Raw genomic sequence first — 22,465 nt, 5'->3', positions numbered from 1 at the left:
TCATAAAAGAGAAAACATGATTAGATTCCCATTATCAGTTTGTTCTCATACTACCTTCGTTACAATCTGGATCTCCTTTCCCCCTTGCTACCATTCTCTATGAAAATTTTCACCCACTCACTAGTCAAGCCATCTGGATGAGAACTTCACGAAAACATGATCTCCGTGGAGTGCAGCATATGTGGTTGAGATGTACTCCCTCCATCTCATAATATAAGATGTTATTACAACGAATACTTGTAATGACATCTTATATTACGGGTGGAGGGAGTAGTTGGAAGCGATGTTCATGGAGGAGAAGAATGATGATTGTAGTGGAACTGTGGAAGTGGAGCTAGCATATCATAATTCACAACTTTTTGATCTTGTAAATCGCAGTAATATTTTCTCAGCCGTAAGAGAAAATATATAGGCTCGTCAAATGAGGTATTTTATGCAGGCTGAAACCTGAAAGAGGTTCAGGTAGGAGGGCCTGAAGATAAATATTATTTGTCTGGATAGCAAGTGGCTCAAGCTCACTAACGATGACTGGTTTGTGAGCATCTTCTAAGAAACTAATACCAGCGAAAGAAAGACTATTTCTCAAGTGGAATTTTGGATGGAGATTATTGGTTTTGGAACGGCCTAAGGTGTGCAAAGCATTTGTTCGGTGCTAGGTCGATTCTACCACTAGAATGACGGACAGATTTGCTTAGGATACTTGGGCTGCTAATGAGCCACTTCGTCAGCAATATCATATCCTATATATAATGTTAGGAGGCAGCAAAATGTCAATGTCGCAGCGGTTCAGGTTTTTTCTATGACCTACCAAATGTGACATTCCAACGGGCAATCGTTCAGCCTAAACTGGGGGCTTCGAATAAGCTGGTCCAAGAGGTGGAATAGGCTGGATCATCACAATGACGAGACACTTTTTCTTGGTCTCTTCATCACAACGGTCTTCAATCCAACGGCATCCCTGTCCTATGAATTCTCAAATTTATTTTTGGCATAAACATATTTGGAAAACAGAAATCATCATCAAGTATATGAACTTTTAGTGCATCTTCAGAGGAGCCTACTTCCCATAATAGATAATATGATTAAACGAAAATGGCAGGGGAGCGAAGTTTGTCCTTGCGGTCAAGATAAGACCATACAACAGATCTTTCTTGAGTGCCATGTTGCCAGCTTTATGACATATAGTAGCTTTTCATATACCTCGGCCCTATAGTATTTCTCACATATTGCGAAATTATGGACAATGGGCTTGAGATGGGATCAAGTACAAATACTAGCCGGGGAGTTTGCTGTGTGTTGATGATTTTGTCATAATGATATGATGTTATCTTTGACAAAAGAACACTTTATCATCCAAATCAGATGGACATACAATATGGTGGCCTACCGCGATCTTGGGCGCCATTGCAAAGAGCTGAGTTCAGAGAAGCGGTGGAAACGGGCAAAGGCCGTGGTCATGGAGCTATTTTCTGCTACTAATTGGCACACCTGCAGGCGATTAGATGGTGACGGACTTTCTGCGCCTTCATTTGCCTTTTAGCCTCGTTTTTTTTTGTCGTATGATCGTTCAGAAGTTACTCGGTTGGATGATTCATGTTATGAATTCTCTTGTTTAAGTTGGTACATGTAGCCGTGATAAAAAGCTAGAAGATCAATAGTAAAACTCTTCCTTTATAAGGTACTTTTTGGAGGGGAAATTTCAGATACTCCTAAGCCTCCATCCCAAATTACGTTGCATCATGGGTTTAGCCAAAATCAAACATTGTTAAATTTAAACAAATATCATGAATTTTTTGGCCAAACTTTACAGATCTGAGTTATTAATTAAATATAAATGACATAATATCCTTGGTTGGCTACCAATATCTAATTCACTCAAATCCCAAATTTATTTATTTATATATGTTTATGCTCTTTCATTTGGCACTTAATGCTACAAATTTTTCTAATAGGTTGGTGTGCGGTAGTTTGTGATTGTGATGTTTGAACCTGTCATGGTATGTAAGTTTTAAGTTAGACAGAAACAACAAAAACTTGCCGGAATCGACTATTTGCGAGGTCATCATCTTTCTTATAACAAAAAGAAGTACGAACCTGTGACAACACATTGCATATGCGTCCAAAACGAATCAATGATAAGGTTCCACTGTCTGAGCTGAAACTGAAAGCGAGGCAACACATGTGATGTGATGAACAGACGAAGAACAAACTTCAGTTAACCCTGCTACCTCCCTTGACATTGCTACTATTAACTTCAGGTACCCATGGCGTCGACGTTGCTACCAAGTTTGGTTAACTCGACTGCGCCTCACCTTTGCAGGCCCATGACGGCATCCACGGTAACCTATCAAAGAAACTTTGTGGGTGTGGCACAAAATAAATCCAAGTGAAAGTTCAAAATCCGTCTTCTATCTCTGACTAAACAAGCAGAGGTATAATTGACGCTAGGGGTTCATCTAACCGAACATTCTTGACCACAACCCTGGCTAACTTAGCTAACTCATGGGATACACAGTTTGTCTCTCTGAGTGCATATTCAAAGGAGGAATATTTCTTCCTTCGTCCGTGTCGTCCAACAGAAAACGAAGCGGGCCTGGACGCACACGGCTCCTCTTGGTCTCAGCCGGCTCCCTGCTGATTTAGACAGGTCACGGCAAGGCAAGCCGCTGTTTCATCACAGTAGGATAGGGACATGAAACCCCCGATGCAGACCCAAATCGGAAGTGATTGGGGAAAAGGAAGATACTTGAATTTTCTCATCTCCTAGATTTTCTTGTGCCACAAATTACAGATTTTGAACTTTCTTCAGTTCCAGAAGATAAAAAAGGGCTAGACACTTACAGCATCTCTAGCCAATCCTCAGATTCTAGAGGAGTAAACAGCCGAATATCTGAAAACAGATTCTAGAGGAGTTTACTTCTCTATTTTTTTTTAACCGAATCCCTAAATTTAACTCTTTAAACATAGACTCATGCCAAATTCATACAAACTTACCAGAGCCGCATGCTTGCCGTCGCCTGCGACGCCGTTGTCTTCATCGTCGGACCTGCAGGAGGAGGAGCAAGGGTTGTTCGAGTTCGTCGTCGTCCTCAAGGGCGACCCACTCGACATCCAAAGCTTACCGGACAAGTTCGCCGACTTCGTCGCCGGCAACGAGCCAGCCGCGCTACATCTGCGGAAGGCTGACTGCGACGGTTGCCGGTGTCCGTGGACGTGCTCTTCGACGGGCGCGACAAGATGTACCTCCACACTGGATGGGAGAAGTTCGCGCGCTACCACGACCTCGAAGCCGGATGCATGCTCACATTCTCCTACCTTGGCGACGCGGATATGAGCATCAAGGTGTTCGACGACACACGTTGTCGTCGGCACTACCACGGCGACACCGATGAGGAGGACGATTGATCACGCCGAGTGTTATTTCTTCGCAACGAAAATAGGCACGGAGATTTCTGGATGTTCTTCCTCGAAAGGACCAACATGGCTATCATCACCAGCTGGATTTTCCAGTTTGGATGACCGGGAGTGCTTGGGAGTGTTCTTTCTTGGCAGCGAATACACGAAATCTGCGATGCCAACACTAGTTAGGTTTTCTCATTTTCCAATGTTTTAATTTGTGTCAACCATGGTTCAAACTATGTATTAGTTTGTGGAAAACCATGTTACAAACTATGTCTTCGTGTAAACCACGTTCCCAATTATGTATTTATTGAAATAAAAAGGAAAAAAACAAAAAAGAGTATTTTAATGGTTGGGGGCGGCGTTTGGGGGACGCGGCTGGGGAGCGACGTCCCCCAAACGCAGCACGAACGAAACACGTCCCCCAAACGCTCGATCCGGCGCCGTTTGGGGGCCGGTTTGGGGGACGCGACTGGAGATGCTCTTAGTTTGTGGAAATCATGTTCCAAACTATGTCTTAGTTTGTGTAAACCATATTTCCAATTATGTATTAATTTGTGGAATGTTTCTTCTCTGTATTGAAATAAAAATGAAAAAAACCAAAAAATATATTTTAATGTTAAAAAAGTTTGGGGGCGGCGTTTGGAGAACGCGGCTGGGGAGCGACGTCCCCCAAACACGGCACGAACAAAACACGTCTCAAAACGCTTGATTCGACGCCGTTTGCAAACGCTTTGGGGACGCCGTCGCTGGAGATGCTCTTATACTCAACCGCCAAGCACTCGAGTAAATATAGGAAACGGAGTGGTGGTCAAGCAGTATAATATTTTACTGCTCTAACATAGGGGTTTAGGTGCGGGTATGAAGAAATTTTAGGCCTCTAACCGTTTATGGGATCGGTTAGATGCAAGATGGACTCTTCCGTAATTTACGGTGAGATGGGACTTGCATTACATGTGCGCGATTACTTGTCAATGATAAGCAAAACCAGCAGACCGCCACCCCCCTACTATTAGATCTGCTTGTTTTGCCATTCTGGCATTCTACTATAGATGACAGCCAACGTATAAACCCATCGCAATTCGCAACAGTTGACATCTCCGGCCACTTGCTGCTCCAGAAAACGGAGCAGAGTACTAGAGTGCCATTTTTGTGTATGGTTCCCAAGGCGATGATGGAAGGAGCGCGAGATCCACCGGTGGCAGGGAAGCGTCGTCGGGGCGCCTTCGCGGTCGTCTTCCTCGCCGCGTTGCCGCTGCTGCTGGTTCTCTTCCTCTTCGGCGACCGAGCCGCCTCCATCGCCGCCGACACCCAGCTCTGGTCGCAGGTGAAACAGCAAAGTATGATTGACGCCTACTACTTTCCTTCAGCAAAGTACTCATAGCTTAGCCACCCATGCCTGCCGGATGCCGTACGTTAAGGGCCCCGTGTTCCATGCGTTTATTCATTTTCTTGCCGGATCGATCAGGTCCCCGCCGTACCGCGTCGTCACCCCGGGACCGGCTCCTCGGCGGCCTCCTGTCTCCGGACTTCGACGAGCCGGCGTGCCGCAGCCGGTACCAAGGGTCCAAGCGATGGAAGCCGTCGCCGTTCCCGGTGTCATCTTACCTCTCCCGGAAGCTGAGGCAGTACGAAGCGAACCACCGCCGGTGCGGGCCGGGCACGGCGCGGTACCGGGAGGCGAGGGCGCAGCTCCACTCCGGCCGCAACGGCGACCGCGGCGAGTGCCGGTACGTGGTGTGGCTCCCCATCCAGGGCCTCGGCAACCGGATGCTCAGCCTCGTCTCCACCTTCCTCTACGCGCTGCTCACCGGCCGCGTCCTCCTCGTCCACGAGCCCGCCGAGATGGTGGGCCTCTTCTGCGAGCCGTTCCCGGGGTCCTCGTGGCTGCTTCCCCCCTCGGGCTTCCCCAACATGAACCGCGGCTTCTGGTCCAGCTGCCCGGAGAGCTACGTCAGCATGCTCGAGAGCGGCGTCGTCGGCTACGACGACGATGGCGGTGGTGAGAATGGGAGCGCGCTGCCGCCGTACGTGTACCTCCACCTGGAGAACATGAACCTCCGGCTCCGGAACCACACCTTCTGCGAGGAGGACCACCGGGCGCTCGACCGGTTCAACTGGATGGTGCTCAGGTCCGACAGCTACTTCGCCGTGGCGCTGTTCCTGGTGCCGACGTACCGGGACGAGCTGGGCCGGATGTTCCCGGCCAAGGGGTCCGTGTTCCACCACCTCGGCAGGTACCTACTCCACCCGGGCAACCGAGCGTGGGGGGTCGTGCAGAGGTTCTTCGACGGCTACCTCGCCGGCGCCGACGAGCGTCTGGGCGTGCAGGTGCGCGTCGTGCCACAGAGCGGGGTCCCGTTCGAGGCCATGTACGAGCGCATCGTCCGGTGCACGCGCGAGAACCATCTCCTACCGCAAGTGACCGACGAGCCTGCCGCCGCCGTGCTGCCGGCGAACAGCACGGCGGCGAGGGCCAAGACGACGGCCGTGCTGGTGGTGTCGCTGAAGCCGGAGTACTACGAGAAGCTCCACGGCACGTACTACGCCAACGCGACGGCGTCCGGGGAGGTGGTGACGGTGTACCAGCCGAGCCACGACGGGGAGCAGCACACGGAGGCGCGGGCGCACAACGAGCGCGCGCTGGCGGAGATCTTCCTGCTGAGCTACTCCGACGGGATGGTGACCACGGGGTGGTCGACGTTCGGGTACGTGGCGCACGCGCTGGCCGGGCTGCGGCCATGGCTGCTGGCCCCGCTGGACTGGAGCGGGAGGGGCGCCGACGTGGCGTGCGTGAGGCCGGCGTCGGTGGAGCCGTGCCTGCACTCGCCGCCGTCTCTCGTGTGCCGTGGCGGCAAGGATCTTGACCCGGTGGCGCACGTGCCGTTCCTGCAACACTGCGAAGATGTGGGCTTCGGTCTTAAGCTCGTCGATTAAGTTGGTAGTAATTTTGATTTAGTCATGTTTCTGGGCCATCAGTTCACTGAAATGTACATGATCTGCACGTCTACAGGAGGTTTACGTGTAATGTAAGAAGGGGATTACTGATTTATTTTGCTACTACAACTACAAGTGACCTTTTCAACCGGAATTGTTAAACCTGACTAATTTTTAGTCAACGTCTCTTCCGTCCAAAGCGGCTGGCGACCCTATTGTAGCCGCTGATGCCGCACTGTGTTGACTAGGCGCAGCCGCTGCTGGGTTTTTCCGTCGATAAAGCAGCCTCTGTTTTTTCTTCTTCTTCTTCTTGTTTGTTTGGTATGCATGTTGGCTCTTTTTTCTATTTTTATTTATGTGCATGTGCATGTGTGTGCGTGTGCGTGTTTGTTCTATGACAATCAAAGGGCCGAGAATTCTTCTAGAAAAAACAAGGGTTTTTTTTAAACGGAGGCAAAATCTTTGCCTCGTCCATTAATTAAGCAGAAGGTGCACGATTTTTAGGAGAAAATCGGGCAAAAATCTACAAACAACAGAGCCACGCCCAAACCACGACTACCCCCAAGGGCACACTCAGCCACCCAGGCTACCCACAAAAGCTACACAACCGCGAATCTTAAGTCGGCCTATGCCAAACAGATGGCTCCTCGAGAAGAGGCTGGCAGCTCCGATTCTGAAGATGAGCCTCGGAGAGGAGATGCGCAAGACCCGCTCGCCGAATAGGACCTTCAGCAGACCACCCCTCAAAGGTCATCGTACATCGCTCAAAGGCGGTTTCGACTTCACAGCGAGATGAGACCAACACGAAGACGTTCGAACACGCCGGAACGGAGCCGACTAACACGGTCTTGACGCCACCAACCCTTGGTCATCACCATTGTCGTTGCCTCGCAAGCCTCCACCGGAACACCCGACCACCTCCGTCTTCCGCAAACCCTCCAGTCAGTGCCAACTCCAAGAACGAGGCCTCAAGAGGTGAGTGACGCGAGACGCTGATGTCTACGCACGCTTCTATTCCTGTAGACAGTGTTGGGCCTCCAAGAGCAGAGGTTCGTAGAACAGCAGCAAATTTCCCTTAAGTGAATCACCCAAGGTTTATCGAACTCATGGAGGTAGAGGTCAAAGATATCCCTCTCAAGCAACCCTGCAATTAAGATACAAGAAGTCTCTTGTGTCCCCAACACACCTAATACACTTGTCAGGTGCACTAGTTCGGCGAAGAGATAGTGAAATACAAGTAATATGGATGATTATAAGTAGTAATAGCAATCTGAAATAAAAATGGCAGCAAGCGAACATGTAGCAGAACTTGTTGGAAACGGTGTTTCAATGCTTAGAAACAAGACCTAGGGATCATACTTTCACTAGTGGACACTCTCAACAATGATCACATAATTGAATAAATAAATGCTACTCTCAAACACTCTCTTGTTGGATAACAAACACCATTCACTGTGTAGGGCTGCAAAAGCACACCTCAAGCCGGAGTAAACAAGCTCCACAACGTCATAAAGGAATCACACACGATGCGCATACTGTCACCATCACACCGTGGAGAGTGACTCCGGAGTTCATATTAAAGTAACATTTAGAGTGCATAATAGACAAGAGTAACATCTACATATTCAACTAGATTACAATGCTCATGATCACATAAAGATCACACCATGGGAGAGAGAGATGAACCACATAGCTACCGGTAGAGCCCTCAGCCTCGGGGAGAACTACTCCCTCCTCATCATGGGAGACAGCAACAGCGATGAAGATGGCGATGGAGTCGATGGAGATGGCTCCGGGGGCAATTCCACGTCCCGGCAGGGTGCCAAAACAGAGACTTATGTCCCCCGAATTAGGGTTTTTGGTGGCGGCGGAGCTACGGAACTCTTCTGGAGAAATCGTCGATCCCCTTAGGGTTTTCAGGGAAGGAGCTTAATATAGGCGAAAGGGCGGCGCGAGGGGGTGCCCGAGGGGCCCACCCCATAGGGCGGCGCCGCCCCCCTCCTGGCCGCACCAGTGGATGGGGAGGAGGCTGTGGGCCTCCTCTGGCCTGGCCCTTCTGGCTCCGTGGGTCTTCTGGCGAAATAGAATTTCTGTAATTTTTCTAGATTTTTCCGAGCACTTTGGTTTTTGGGCCTTTTCCGCAATAAACGGACATAATAAATGTAAACCGGCACTGTGGCATCTTGTTAATAGGTTAGTCCAATAAATGCCATATTATGATATAAAGTGCATATAAAACATGTAGCTATTGGCATAAAACTAGCATGGAACATAAGAAATTATAGATACGTTGGAGACGTATCAAGCATCCCCAAGCTTAGTTCTACTCATCCTCGAGTAGGTAAACGATAACAAGAATAATTTCTGAAGTGACATGCTATCAACATAATCTTGATCAATACTATTGTAAAGCATATGAGATGAATGAAGTGACTCAAAGCAATGGTCTATAGTTTGCTAACAAATAGATAATGACTAAACAACTGAATCATATAATAAAAACTTTTCATGAATAGTACTTTCAAGACAAGCATCAAAAAGTCTTGCATAAGAGTTAACTCATAAAGCAATATATTCTTAATAAAAGGTTTTTAAGCAACACAAAGGAAGATTTAAGTTTGAGCAATTGCCTTCAACTTCAACATGCATATCTTATGGATAATTGTCAACACAAAGTAATATAATAAGTGCAATAAGCAAGCATGTAAGAATCAATGCACACAGTTGACACAAGTGTTTGCTTCTAAGATAGAAAGAAGTAGGTAAACTGACTCAATATAAAGTAAAAGAAAGACCCTTCGCAGAGGGAAGCAGGCATTAAATCATGTGCTAGAGCTTTTTAAGTTTTGAAATCATAAAGAGAGCATAAAAATAAAGTTTTGGGAGGTGTTTGTTGTTGTCAATGAATGGTAGTGGGCACTCTAACCCCCTTGTCAAATAGACTTTCAAAGTGCGGCTCCCATGAAGGACGTTATCTCTACCAGCAAGGTAGATCATCCCTCTTCTCTTTTGTTTACACATGTATTTTAGTTTTATTTATAAATGACACTCCTCCCAACCTTTCGCTTTCACAAGCCATGGCTAACCGAATCCTCGGGTGCCTTCCAACATTTCACATGCCATGGAGGAGTGTCTATTGCCAAATTAAGTTGCTTACTGATAAATCAGGGCAAAACATGTGAGAGAATTATTAATGAAAGTTAATTAATTGGGGCTGGGCACCCCGTTGCCAGCTCTTTTTGCAAAATTATTGGATAAGCGGATGTATATGCCACTAGTCCATTGGTGAAAGTCTGCCCAACAAGATTGAAAGATAAAACACCACATACTTCCTCATGAGCTATAAAACATTGACACAAATAAGGAGTAATAAAGTTTTGAATTGTTTAAAGGTAGCACATGAAGTATTTACTTGGAATGGCAGAAAATACCACATAATAAGTAGTTATGGTGGACACAAATGGCACAAGTTTTGGCTCAAGGATTTGGATGCATGAGAAGCATTCCCTCTCAGTACGAGGCTTTGGCTAGCAAGGTTGTTTGAAGCAAACACAAGTATAAAGTGGTACAACAAGACTTACATAAAAACATATTGCAAGCATTATAAGACTCTGCACTGTCTTCCTTGTTACTCAAACACTTTTACCATAAAATATCTAGACCTTAGAGAGACCAATCATGCAAACCAAATTTCAGCCAGCTCTACGGTAGTTCTCCACTAATAGGCTTAAACTACATCGTGCAAAAGTTTAAACATAATCTACTTGAGAGCTCAAAACAATTGTCAAGCATCAAATTATTCAAGACAATATACCAACTACCACATGAAGCATTTTCTGTTTCCAACCAAATAACAATCAATGCTGAGGCTTTCAGCTTTCGCCATAAACATAAACAATAAGTGCTGAGGCTTTCAGTTTTCGCCATGAACATTAAAGTAAAACGAAGAACACAATTGTTCAAATGAAAAAGCGGAGCGTGTCTCTCTCCCACACAAGCATGCTAGGATCCGATTAGAGAATGAAAATAACAAAACGAAAATAAAAGCACACAGACGCTCCAAGTAAAGTGCATAAGATGTGACGGAATTAAAATATAGTTTCACTAGAGATGACCTGATAAATTGTCGATGAAGAAGGGGATGCCTTGGGCATCCCCAAGCTTAGACGCTTGAGTCTTCTTGGAATATATGGGGATGCCCCAAGCTTAGACTTTTCACTCTTCTTGATCATATTATATCATCCTCCTCTCTTGATCCTTGAAAACTTCCTTCACACCAAACTCAAAGCAATCTCATTAGAGGGTTAGTGCATAATCAAAAATTCACATGTTCAGCAAGGACACAATCATTCCCAACACTTGTGGACATTACCCAAGGTTACTGAAATTTAATGGAGCAAAAAAATCCACTCAAACACAGTAAAAGAGGCAATGCGAAATAAAAGGCAGAATCTGTCAAAAACAGAACAGTCCGTAAAGACGATTTTTTTCGAGGCACTTAACATGCTCAGATGGAAAAGCTCCAGTTGAATGAAAGTTGCGTACATATCTGAGGATTACTCATGATTTTTTTCAGAATTTTTAGATTTTTCTACAGAGAGAAAAGCTCAAATTCGTGACAGCTAAAAATCTGTTTCTGCGCAGAAATCCAAATCTAGTATCAACTTTCTATCAAAGACTTTACTTGGCACAACAATGCAAGAAAATAAAGATACAAAGATATTGCTACAGTAGTAGGCAGTACCTTGACTCAAAAATAAAACAAAAATTGCATAAATAAAACAATGAGTCTCCCAAGAGCGCTTTTCTTTAAAGCCTTTTAGCTAGGCATGATAATTTTCATGATGCTCTTATGAATATAAGAGAGCATCAAAAAGCAAATACCAAACACACTTAAGTCTAACCCACTTTCTATGCAAACGAATCTTGTAAGAAAACAAATTATTGAAGCATGAAGCTACTATCATAGAAAGACAAAGCAAGTGCAACTTCAAAATTTTCAACAAAAAGAGAGGCGACTTAATATTATTGAGATATATAAAACCATGTCTCCCTCTCTCATAATAATTTTCAGTGGTATCATTGATAAACTCAACAATATACCTATCGCATAAAGCATTCTTATCATGATCCACATGCATAAAAATATCATTACTCTCCACACAAGCATAATCAATTTTATTAGTAATAGTGGGAGTAAAACTATCACATCCATCATTATAATCAACATAAATTGGAGGCATAGAATAATCATAATGAATAGAATAGTTATCTTCCAAAGTGTGTTCATCTGTAAACATACCATCATTGTTACTAGAAGGAGATGTATTAAACATATAATCATCAGTAGCAAAAGGATTTTCAAACACCTCATCCCCAAGCTTAGAGCTTTCTATATCATCATGGGAAGAAACATGGATAGTACTAATACTATGGCAATTATTAACATCATCATTTTCAGAATTAGTGTCCCAGAGATCTTCAATATCAAAAGAAGTGTGCTTTTCCCAATCATGATCACTAATATAAATAACAGGCATAGGTTCATCATCAAGTTCAGAATCATCGAATTCAGAATTATAAGTATCAATTGTAATAGGAGCAACAAGTTTGGGAGAAGATACCGTTTCCTCTCTCCTTTTACTCCTCCTCTTCTTCTTCGTTACCTTCTTCTTCTTCTTTTCCTCTTTAGGAGGGAGAGGCTTGAAAGGAAGCTTCTCCACATAACCTGGTTTATTATTAGAAACAATAGAAGAAACTTGGGAGGATACCTCTCTTTCATTAATAAGAACAAAACACATATTAGTCCTGTCATATTTTGGTAAAGTCCCATCCTTTATAACACTTTGTATGTAGGTGTTGGCATGGCAATTATTAACACAATAGAGATAACATCCATGCAACACACTATTCATATCAAGATCACTCATATCTATCAAAGAAATTTTTCTTGATAACTCTTCACACCCCAAAAATAAAGTAAGTTCATCATGCTGATTAGGAGTGATCATGTTATCACAATATAGACTTGACGTACTCATTAAATTCGAAATACTATCATCATGACCAGAACATTGAAAATTAAAATGACCCACTTCATAGCAAAGTTCACAAATAAAAGGATGGAGGTCACAAACTTTTTCACCAAGATCTTTTAGAGCCTTGTACCACATTCTAGTTTTTGCATTCCTATGATGGATAGAATATTCATCTTCGATTTGATTAATTCCACAAGGTCTATGCATTCCACAAAAATTAACATGCTTATAAGAAATAGTATTTTCAGAAGTTTGGGCATGTTTATTGCAATCATTAACAACAATTTCATTTTCCATGCAAGTGTCTTTGACAGGTTCATGATACACGTCCCAATTTTCTTTAGGAATATTAATATGAGAAGCAAAGGTTCTACAACAATCAACAATAATTTGAGAATCAAGACCATAAGTATCACTAAGCTTTTGAAAACCAGCAGTTTCAATGAAAGACTTAATGCATTCATATTCATAGTTTATACCGATTCTTTACCTTTGTCGTTCTCCCAATCTTCGCATTGCTTTGAATTCTTTCAAGAAGATCCCATCTAGTTTCAACCTTCTTACTTGTGAAAGAACCCTGTGAACATGCATCTACATAATCCTTATAATGACTTGAAAGCCTTGCATAAAAATTAGTAACAATTATTTCCTCAGAAAGCTCATGGTTAGGACATTTGAGTATTAATGTTTTTAGTCTTCCCCAAGCTTGAGAAATGCTTTCTCCATCATGAGGGTAAAAATTATAAATGTGATTCCTATCTAGATGCACTTCATGAAGAGGACAAAATTTAGAGTAAAAGAGAGATTCAAGCTGTTTCCAATTCGATGGTTGTTCATCCAGCAGCCTATACCATTCCTTTGCTTTGTCCTTAAGTGACAATGGAAATAGTTTCCTCATAACATTTTCTCTTGATAAACCTGCAATCTCAAATAACTCACAAAGTTCTGTAAGTTTAGACAAGTGAACACTTGGATGGACTGATCCATCCCCTACATACTCGATCATTCATAACCCTTTCAACAATTTTCATAGGTATTTTAAAAGGAATACTTTCAACGGGTGGATTTGGAATATCACAAGCATCATTCGAATTACCACATATTGGAGACAAAGCATTATCAAGGCAAAATACTTCATCCAAAGCCGAGGAGCAAAAAAGATTGTTTTTATATAAGCTAGCTTCCCCAAGCTTGGGTTTTTCCATAGCATTAAAAATAATGGTGTCCAAAAACTTTATACTAATAACATTACTACCACTATTATGCAGACAAACTTCCATAGCTTGATGTGAAAAACAGTGCTAGGAAATAGCTTAGTAGTCGGAGGATGTGAATACCTTTTACCTTACCTCCCCGGCAACGGTGCTAGAAAATAGCTTGATGTCTACGCACGCTTCTATTCCTGTAGATAGTGTTGGGCCTCCAAGAGCAGAGGTTCGTAGAACAACAGCAAGTTTCCCTTAAGTGAATCACCCAAGGTTTATCGAACTCAGGGAGGTAGAGGTCAAAGATATCCCTCTCAAGCAACCCTGCAATTAAGATACAAGAAGTCTCTTGTGTCCCCAACACACCTAATACACTTGTCAGATGTATAGGTGCACTAGTTCGGCGAAGAAATAGTGAAATACAAATAATATGGATGATTATAAGTAGTAATTGCAATCTGAAATAAAAATGGCAGCAAGCGAATATGTAGCAGAACTTGTTGGAAACGGTGTTTCAATGCTTAGAAACAAGGCCTAGGGATCATACTTTCACTAGTGGACACTCTCAACAATGATCACATAATTGAATAAATAAATGCTACTCTCAAACACTCTCTTGTTGGATAACAAACACCATTCACTGTGTAGGGCTGCAAAAGCACACCTCAAGCCGAAGTAAACAAGCTCCACAACGTCATAAAGGAGTCACACACGATGCGCACACTGTCACCATCACACCGTGGAGAGTGACTCCGGAGTTTATATTAAAGTAACCTCTAGAGTGCATAATAGACAAGAGTAACATCTACATATTCAACTAGATTACAAAGCTCATGATCACATAAAGATCACACCATGGGAGAGAGAGATGAACCACATAGCTACCGGTAGAGCCCTCAGCCTCGGGGGAGAACTACTCCCTCCTCATCATGGGAGACAGCAACAGCGATGAAGATGGCGATGAAGTCGATGGAGATGGCTCCGGGGGCAATTCCCCGTCCCGGCAGGATGCCGAAACAGAGACTTCTGTCCCCGAATTAGGGTTTTTGGTGGCGGCGGAGCTACGGAACTCTTCTGAAGAAATCGTCGATCCCCTTAGGGTTTTCAGGGCAGGAGCTTAATATAGGCGAAAGGGCGGCGCGAGGGGGTGCCCGAGGGGCCCACCCCATAGGGCAGCGCCGCCCCCCTCCTGGCCGCGCCAGTGGATGGGGAGGAGGCCGTGGGCCTCCTCTGGCTTGGCCCTTCTGGCTCCATGGGTCTTCTGGCAAAATAGAATTTCTATAATTTTTCTGGATTTTTCCGAGCACTTTGGTTTTTGGGCCTTTTCACGCAATAAATGGACATAATAAACAGTAAACCGGCACTGTGGCATCTTGTTAATAGGTTAGTCCAATAAATGCCATATTATGATATAAGGTGCATATAAAACATGTAGCTATTGACATAAAACTAGCATGGAACATAAGAAATTATAGATACGTTGGAGACGTATCAGATGCCACCCTCGTCCGATCCCCGGCGGGATCTGAGGTTTCCCCCGGAGCTCATCCCAAGTGGAGGAGCATGCAACAGCCTCAACGGCGCCTTCAAGAAGGTAGTGGCACCATAAGCGTCGCCGTCGTCTGCCCCGGCCGCGAGACGGGAGCAAGGCGTTAGCCCGACGTTACAGCTCAACCACCACCAGAAGAAGGGCCAACTGATCAACCTGAGCCCATCCATGCCCGACGCCCGCCAGCCCCATGCGCCCGACGAGGACGCCGCAGCCACCTGCAGGACTGAGCGCCGGGGCCCAGAACCACACCACAGCGGGCTGCCCCATAGCCTGCCATGGAATCCAGATGACCTCACCAAAGAGATCAGCCACCACTGTCCGGAGCCGCTACTCCGGCATCCGGGAGCCACAGCAGACCAAAGTTCAACGAGCTCCCACCTCGACGCACACGGCAGGCCAGACACGAGACGGCCGACCGGAGGCACCAGATCTTGCCACTGCCAAGGCACTGCAGGGAGCCCCGCAGCAACACGCGACGACGCAGCGCATCAGGGACGCGGCCGCACGCAGCCAGATCGGGCCCGAGTGGGCCCGCACGGCCGCCGCCGGAACTGATGCCGCTAATGCACCCGTCATGCTGCCGGACCACCCGCCGGACCTGCCGCGTCGCCACCACCCCCTCCGCCACCGAGGGGATCATCCCCGCACCGCACGTCGGCCGGGGACTGCGTGCATCGCCGCCCGGCCATCCACATGGCCCGAGCGCCGCCGCATCTGCCGAGTTGCCGCCACAGCCCGCCTCCCCATCAGATCTGGGCGCGCAGGCCCCCGATCCGCCACCCCACGGCCCGGAGCCGCCGCTCCGGCTTCCCTGCGCCCGCGAACCGCCGTCGTCGCCCCAGCCAAGCTTGGCGTCTGCGCGCGCTACCCCGAAATAGGAGACACCCCCGGCACCATTTGGCAGCGGGGGGGCCGCCGCCACCACCGCACGAAGGCCGGCAGCTGCGGCGGCGAGGTGGGCCGGTAAGGAGGAGGTCGAGGGTGGTGACATAGGCATCCCCAATGGGCCTGCCGAAGATAGTACCCGGGGTTTACTGAAGGCCCACAACTCGAAGGATAAGAAGATTCGGAAGCCCAAGATACTATTAAGGAAAGCTAGAGTTGTAATAGGAGTCATTGTTTGTAATCTTGCGGGATGGGTTAGAAACCCTCCCGGACTCTGTAAAACCTGTGTATCACGAATCCCTCGGCTCCACCTCCTATATAAGGGGGAGTCGGGGGACAAAGAAAGCATCGATTCATTGTCTCACAAACCCTAGTTTAACATCGTCGAGTACTTTTCGGCTGAAACCTTCGAGATCTACTTGCCCTCTACATCCAACGAAACCCTAATGTACTACTTGAAGGCATTGACAAATTAATACCTTGTCAATTGGCGCCGTCTGTGGGATTTAGAGGCGACAAGGAGCTGATCTCGATGGCACGTTCAAGATCGTCGACTTCGTCAGTAGCGAGCAACATCATGGACAGAGGTAAACAGGTCGAAACTGATCTCGTTGATTTTATCCCTCACCCGCCCTCCCGTTTGGATGCATATGCGTATCTGGAGGAGCCCATGGAGATGACGTTCGGAAAGTTTCACTTCCGCGTCGAGAAAGAAGGAGCGTATCGTCTCGAAGTTCCGATCTCGTCGGGATTATCGACGGTTGATCCTGATTTTTCGAGCTCAGCATCATCCATCGAGTCAGGCGACGAGGAGATTTCGTCGCCACGCTTCATCAACACCAAGGCAAGCGAAAAACTCGCCAAGATCTTCAGCGACATATCCTTTGAGTCATCCGCGGACTCCTATATAAGCGATGACTCAAGCGACAACGACAACTTCGACTTCATCGAAAAGTCCATCTCTATTGGAAAGGTCTTCACCAATCTCAATGATGGTGTCACCAAACCAAGCAGAGTTCAGAATTCAAAATATCATCAGATCTACGCCATCGGAGAAGCAAGTCGCGATCAGGAGGAAACATCAGAGGCTTTCGACGACTTGGGAAATCCATATGTCGATCCTCTCGACCTAAGGCGAGGTTTGGGCACTAAATATGTCGGGCCTACACCACGTGTTAGAGTTCAACTTCCACAAGCAGCATGGGATAGAGCATCAAGAGCTATGGATGGTTCTGAACCAATGGAGACAACCGTTACGGTCGAAGAATTGCAGGCTTACCAATATAGGCTTGCTCGAGCCGGAAGAGATTTGGAAAAACAGACATCCGCTCTAAATAGAAGAAAGGAGGCAGCTTCCGCGTCAAGTAGGCGAAGAGCGGAGTTAAGTCGACAATCAGGAACTTCGGGAGACAGTCACAGAGAAGCTCGGAGGAGAGCAAGATCCCGACTGCAAAACATACCGGAGGCTGAAAAAGAGACCTTAATTCAAAACCTCGATATGTCCTTTATGTCAATCGACACGAGGGGGAATATCATCCCGAAAACACCAGAAGCAGGATACATGGCAACACAAGCTTTTATCTTAGCGTCTAGGCCACCTCCCGGAGATCCAAGAGAAGCGTTGTATAACATGGCCATGGCAGGATGTGGAGCCATGGGAGCAGCGTTCGCAGCCACACCTCCCGAAGGAACTGCAAGACAAAATAGCCCGAGACCTACTGCAGCAGTGCAAGATCCACCAAGAGCAAGCGGAGTCAGAGATACGGCGACTCAGGCCAGGGTAGATAGAGCGCGACAAGATAGAAGAGAACATCGGCGTTCACCAGAACTTGCTGAAGAGGATATGTGCGGACTCCCGTGTTTCACACGACGGGTCCGAAAAACTCGAGTCCCATCAGGATTCAAGCTACCCGATAGTTTCAAGAAATTCGATGGCCTGCAAGATCCCGAGGATTGGCTAGTCGATTACCTCGAGACAGTAAAATTGATAGGCGGACCCAGAGCAACAGCCATGCAGAGCATTCAAATACATCTGAGCGGAGCCGCCAGATCGTGGATAAAGAAGCTTCCCCCAGGCTCCATCGACAGCTGGGAGAGCTTTGAGGATGTGTTTATCAAGAATTTCCGATCAACCTGTAAGAAACCTGCGACACTAGAGGAGTTGAGGTCATGTCGACAAAAGCACGATGAGTCAATGAGGAAGTACATTCAAAGGTGGAACATCATCAAAAACTCGGCAGAAAATATATCTGACGAGAGAGCGATAGATGCGTTTGTAGCAGGAGTGCGACGAGGAGATTTTGTGGAGGACTTGGGAAGAACAAACCCAAGGACAGTATCAATATTAATGGAAATAGCAAACAGATGGGCAGATGGCGAAGATGCAGTACATAATAAACGACATAGGTCACCAGAGGAGGACCGCAGTCGAAATTTTCAAAACAGGCGCCGATTTCCTCGACAATTTTCGAGTTACGATGCTCCTGGCCAAATATCGGCTGGGTTTCGAGGAAACAACTATCAAAGGAGTAATGAGCAGCAAGGCGACAATAGAGATGATCCTCGGAATAACAGGCAAAATAGCGGATCAAGGTTTCAGAGATCTTTTGTAACTCCCGAAGATATGATGAACGGGCCGTGCCAGATGCATTTTTATCTCGATAGCAATGGGAAGAGGTAGTCAGGACATCTGCAGAAGGACTGCCGCAATTTTCAAGCAATGTTGCGGGTTGCAGGGATAGCTAATGCTCAAGTAACAAATAGAAACCCCCAGGGGCCCAGGAGTGAGATCCACTTACCACCTCCTCCCGCGATCACGGACGAAAATCGACATCAGCTCAGAATAGCGGCAGCACCACAGCCACCTCCGTATGTTGATCCTAACTCCAATGGTGCGGTCTCAATGATTCAGAAGGCTAGGCCATCTAATAGGGCTCAGAAGGTAATTTCGCGGCAAGTGTTCATGGCAGAGAAGATGCCTCCACCAACTGTTGAGTACCTAAATTGGTCAGGGCAAGACATTGGCTTCACAATAGCGGATCACCCGCAGCAAGTTCCTCGACCAGGGCAATCAGCACTTATCTTACCAGCGGTAATTGCGGGATTCGACGTATCTCGAGTGTTTATAGATGGCGGCAGCAGTTTAAACCTTATGTACGCATATACGCTAAGGAAGATGAACATCTCCTTAGCAAATTTGAAACCAACCGACACACGTTTCCACGGAATCACACCAGAGAAGCCAAGTTACCCATTAGGGAGGATCAATCTCGACGTTCAGTTTGGGACCCGAGAAAATTACAGGATAGAAAGGTTGGAATTCGAAGTTGTGGATTTTCCGTCGCAGTATCACGCTTTGTTGGGACGACCGGCATATGCCAGGTTTATGGCGGTACCACATTACACATACCTGCTTTGGAGGTTACCTGGACCTAAGGGACCAATCACAGTCAAGGGAAGCTTCGCGCTAGCCGATAAATGTGACAAAGATTTTCATCGACTGTCAGAAACTTTCGGGATGCAAGCAGAATACATGGCGTCGAGACTTACGACTGACTATGATGTGCTGCCAGATGTAGGGAGGCCCAACAAGGAATCAACCTTCAACACCGCAAAAGATTCTAAGGAGGTGCAGATTCACCCGACAGATCCGAAGAAAACGACGTCCATCGCGACAAACATGGACCTCGCATAGGAAAGCGTGCTCGTCGAGTTCCTTCGTGAGCACTGGAAAATCTTCGCATGGTGTCCAGCTGACATGCCAGGAGTACCCAGGGAACTTTCCGAGCACCACCTAAACTTGGATCCAATAGCGAGACCAATAAAACAACCTTTGCGGCGTTTTTCGGAGCCAAACCGCAAAGCTATGCTGTCGGAGATTGATCGATTGAGAGAAACTGGTTTCATCAAGGAGCTGCATACAGAGGCCACATGGGTCGCAAACCCAGTGTTGGTCCCGAAGAAAAACACTTAAGTCCTTCGCATGTGTGTCGACTTTACGTGTCTCAACAAACATTGTCCAAATGATCATTTTCCCCTCCCGAGGATCGATCAAATTATCGACTCCACAGCAGGATGTTAACGTCTTTCCTTCCTGGATGCGTACTCTGGTTATAAACAGATCAGATTGAAAGAAGAGGATGAGGTCAAAACAGCGTTCATTACACCTTATGGCGTGTTTTGCTATCGAACAATGCCTTTTGGTCTGAAAAACGCGGGAGCAACATACCAGAGGATGATGCAGAAGTGCTTAGCAACACAGATTGGGAAAAATGTACAAGTGTACATCGACGACGTCGTCATAACATCAAAAAAGGGGGCAACGTTAATCGAGGACTTGAAGGAAACCTTCGACAACCTCGACAAATTTTGTCTCAAGTTGAATCCGACGAAGTGTTCCTTCGGCGTCCCTGCAGGAGAACTTCTCGGGTTCCTAGTCTCAGCAAGAGGGATCGAAGCTAATCCCGAAAAAATCCAAGCTATCGTAACAATGAGGAAGCCAACAAAGTTGAAAGAAATACAGCAGCTAACTGGACGAGTCGCAGCTTTAAGCAGATTCGTCGCCAGACTGGGAGAAAAGGCGTTACCGTTCTATGCCCTCATCAAGCAAGGAGATAAGTTCTAGTGGAACGAAGAGGCAGATAGAGCTTTCGAAGATCTTAAACGCGCAATTTTGACACCACCAATCTTGGTGGCGCCAAAAGAGAAGGAACCCCTCCTGCTATACATTGCGGCTACACCCCAGGTGGTCAGCACGGCGCTAGTTGTCGAAAGAGAAGAAGAAGGAAAACTCCATGGAGTGCAAAGGCCAGTATATTTCATCAGTGAAGTATTGTCGCCTTCAAAACAGAGGTACCCACAGTACCAGAAGCTAGCATACGGAGTGTTCACAACCACAAGAAAATTGCGGCACTATTTTTCGGCGCATCCGATAATAGTGGTCAACGAGGCGCCCTTATCCAATATACTCAACAATCCAGAAGCTACAGGCCGTGTCTCCCTTTGGGGAATAGAACTTTGTCCTCGGGACATCACGTATGAAAAAAGAAAAGCAATAAAGTCGCAAATTCTGCCAGACTTCATCGCAGAGTGGATGGAGCTGCAAAACACAGGACCTCCAGATCTGTCGAGAACCTGGACTATGAACTTTGACGGGTCCAAGAGGTTAGAGGGAGCTGGAGCAGGCGTGATACTCATATCACCTGAAGGCGACAAACTAAAGTACGTCTTACGGATGACGTTCCCAAACGCGTCCAACAACGAGGCAGAATACGAAGCTCTTATACACGGGATGAAGATGGCGAAAGCTTGTGGTGCAACTCGACTAAAAATCTTTGGTACTCACAATTGGTGGCTCAGCAAGTCATGAACCAATGTGACACAGTCAATGATAGCATGGTGGCATACAAGGAAATGTACAACAAGCTCGAGAAGTTATTTGATGGGTGCGAAGTAAATCACATCAACAGGCTTAGCAATGATGAAGCCGATGTTCTTGCAAACATCGGGTCGCAGTGTCTCGCGATTCCTCCGGGTGTGTTTTGTGAGGAGATAATGGAGAGATCCACAAAGCCGAAGAAATCAACAAAGAAGGAGAAGGATGAGAAACCCTCGGGGGCTGCGAAAGAAACATTGGAAGAAGAAGAGGAACATGATCTAGTACTGATGGTGCAAATTCCATGGATGCAGGCGTATATATCATACATCCTAAGGAAAACAATACCCGACGATCCAGTTGAGGCAAGGCGAGTTATTAGACGATCCAAAGCGTTCACGGTGGTCAAAGGGGAGTTGTACAAGCGAAGTATCTCGGGTGTGTTACAAAGGTGCGTTACACCCGAAGAAGGAAGAACAATCCTGAAGGACGTACACGAAGGAATATGTGGTCACCATGTGACATAGGCATCCCCAATGGGCCTGCCGAAGATAGTACCCGGGGTTTACTGAAGGCCCACGACTCGAAGAATAAGAAGAATCAGAAGCCCAAGTTGATATTAAGGAAAGTTAGAGTTGTATTAGAAGATGATGTTTGTAATCTTACGGGATGAGTTGGAAACCCTCCCGGACTCTGTAACTTGTACAATACGAATCCCTCGGCTCCACCTCCTATATAAGGGGGAGTCGAGGTACAAAGAAAGCATCGAATCATTGTCTCTCAAACCCTAGCTTTCATAATCGTCAAGTACTTTTCGGCTGAAACCTTCGAGATCTACTTGCCCTCTACTTCCAACTAAACCCTAGTCTACAACCTGTAGGCATTTATAAGTTAATCCCTTGTCAATTGGCGCCGTCTGTGGGAATTAGAGGTGTCAAGGATCTGATCTCGATGGCACGTTCAAGATCGTCGACTTCATCAACTGCAAGCAACGTATCTGGAGGTAAACAGATCGCAACTGGTCCTGTCGATTTTGTTCCTCACCCGCCCTCCCGTTTGGATGCATATGCGTATC

General features: G+C 46.4%; 1 protein-coding gene across 1 annotated transcript; it reads left to right on the top strand.

The window, feature by feature from the left end:
• The first annotated feature begins 4,532 nt into the window (after positions 1 to 4,532).
• Positions 4,533 to 6,407, top strand: LOC124671963 (probable fucosyltransferase 7). The gene is made up of 2 exons (XM_047208276.1): positions 4,533 to 4,739; positions 4,868 to 6,407. The coding sequence occupies exons 1-2, from the start codon at positions 4,556 to 4,558 to the stop codon at positions 6,334 to 6,336; spliced, it is 1,653 nt and encodes a 550-aa protein (XP_047064232.1). The 5' UTR covers positions 4,533 to 4,555; the 3' UTR covers positions 6,337 to 6,407.
• Positions 6,408 to 22,465: the final 16,058 nt, after the last annotated feature.

This window comes from Lolium rigidum, chromosome 1 (genome assembly GCF_022539505.1).
Source record: "Lolium rigidum isolate FL_2022 chromosome 1, APGP_CSIRO_Lrig_0.1, whole genome shotgun sequence".
Lineage (NCBI taxonomy): Eukaryota > Viridiplantae > Streptophyta > Magnoliopsida > Poales > Poaceae > Lolium > Lolium rigidum.
The sequence above is the reverse complement of the archived record's forward strand: the minus strand, read 5'-3'. Positions and strand labels throughout refer to the sequence as shown.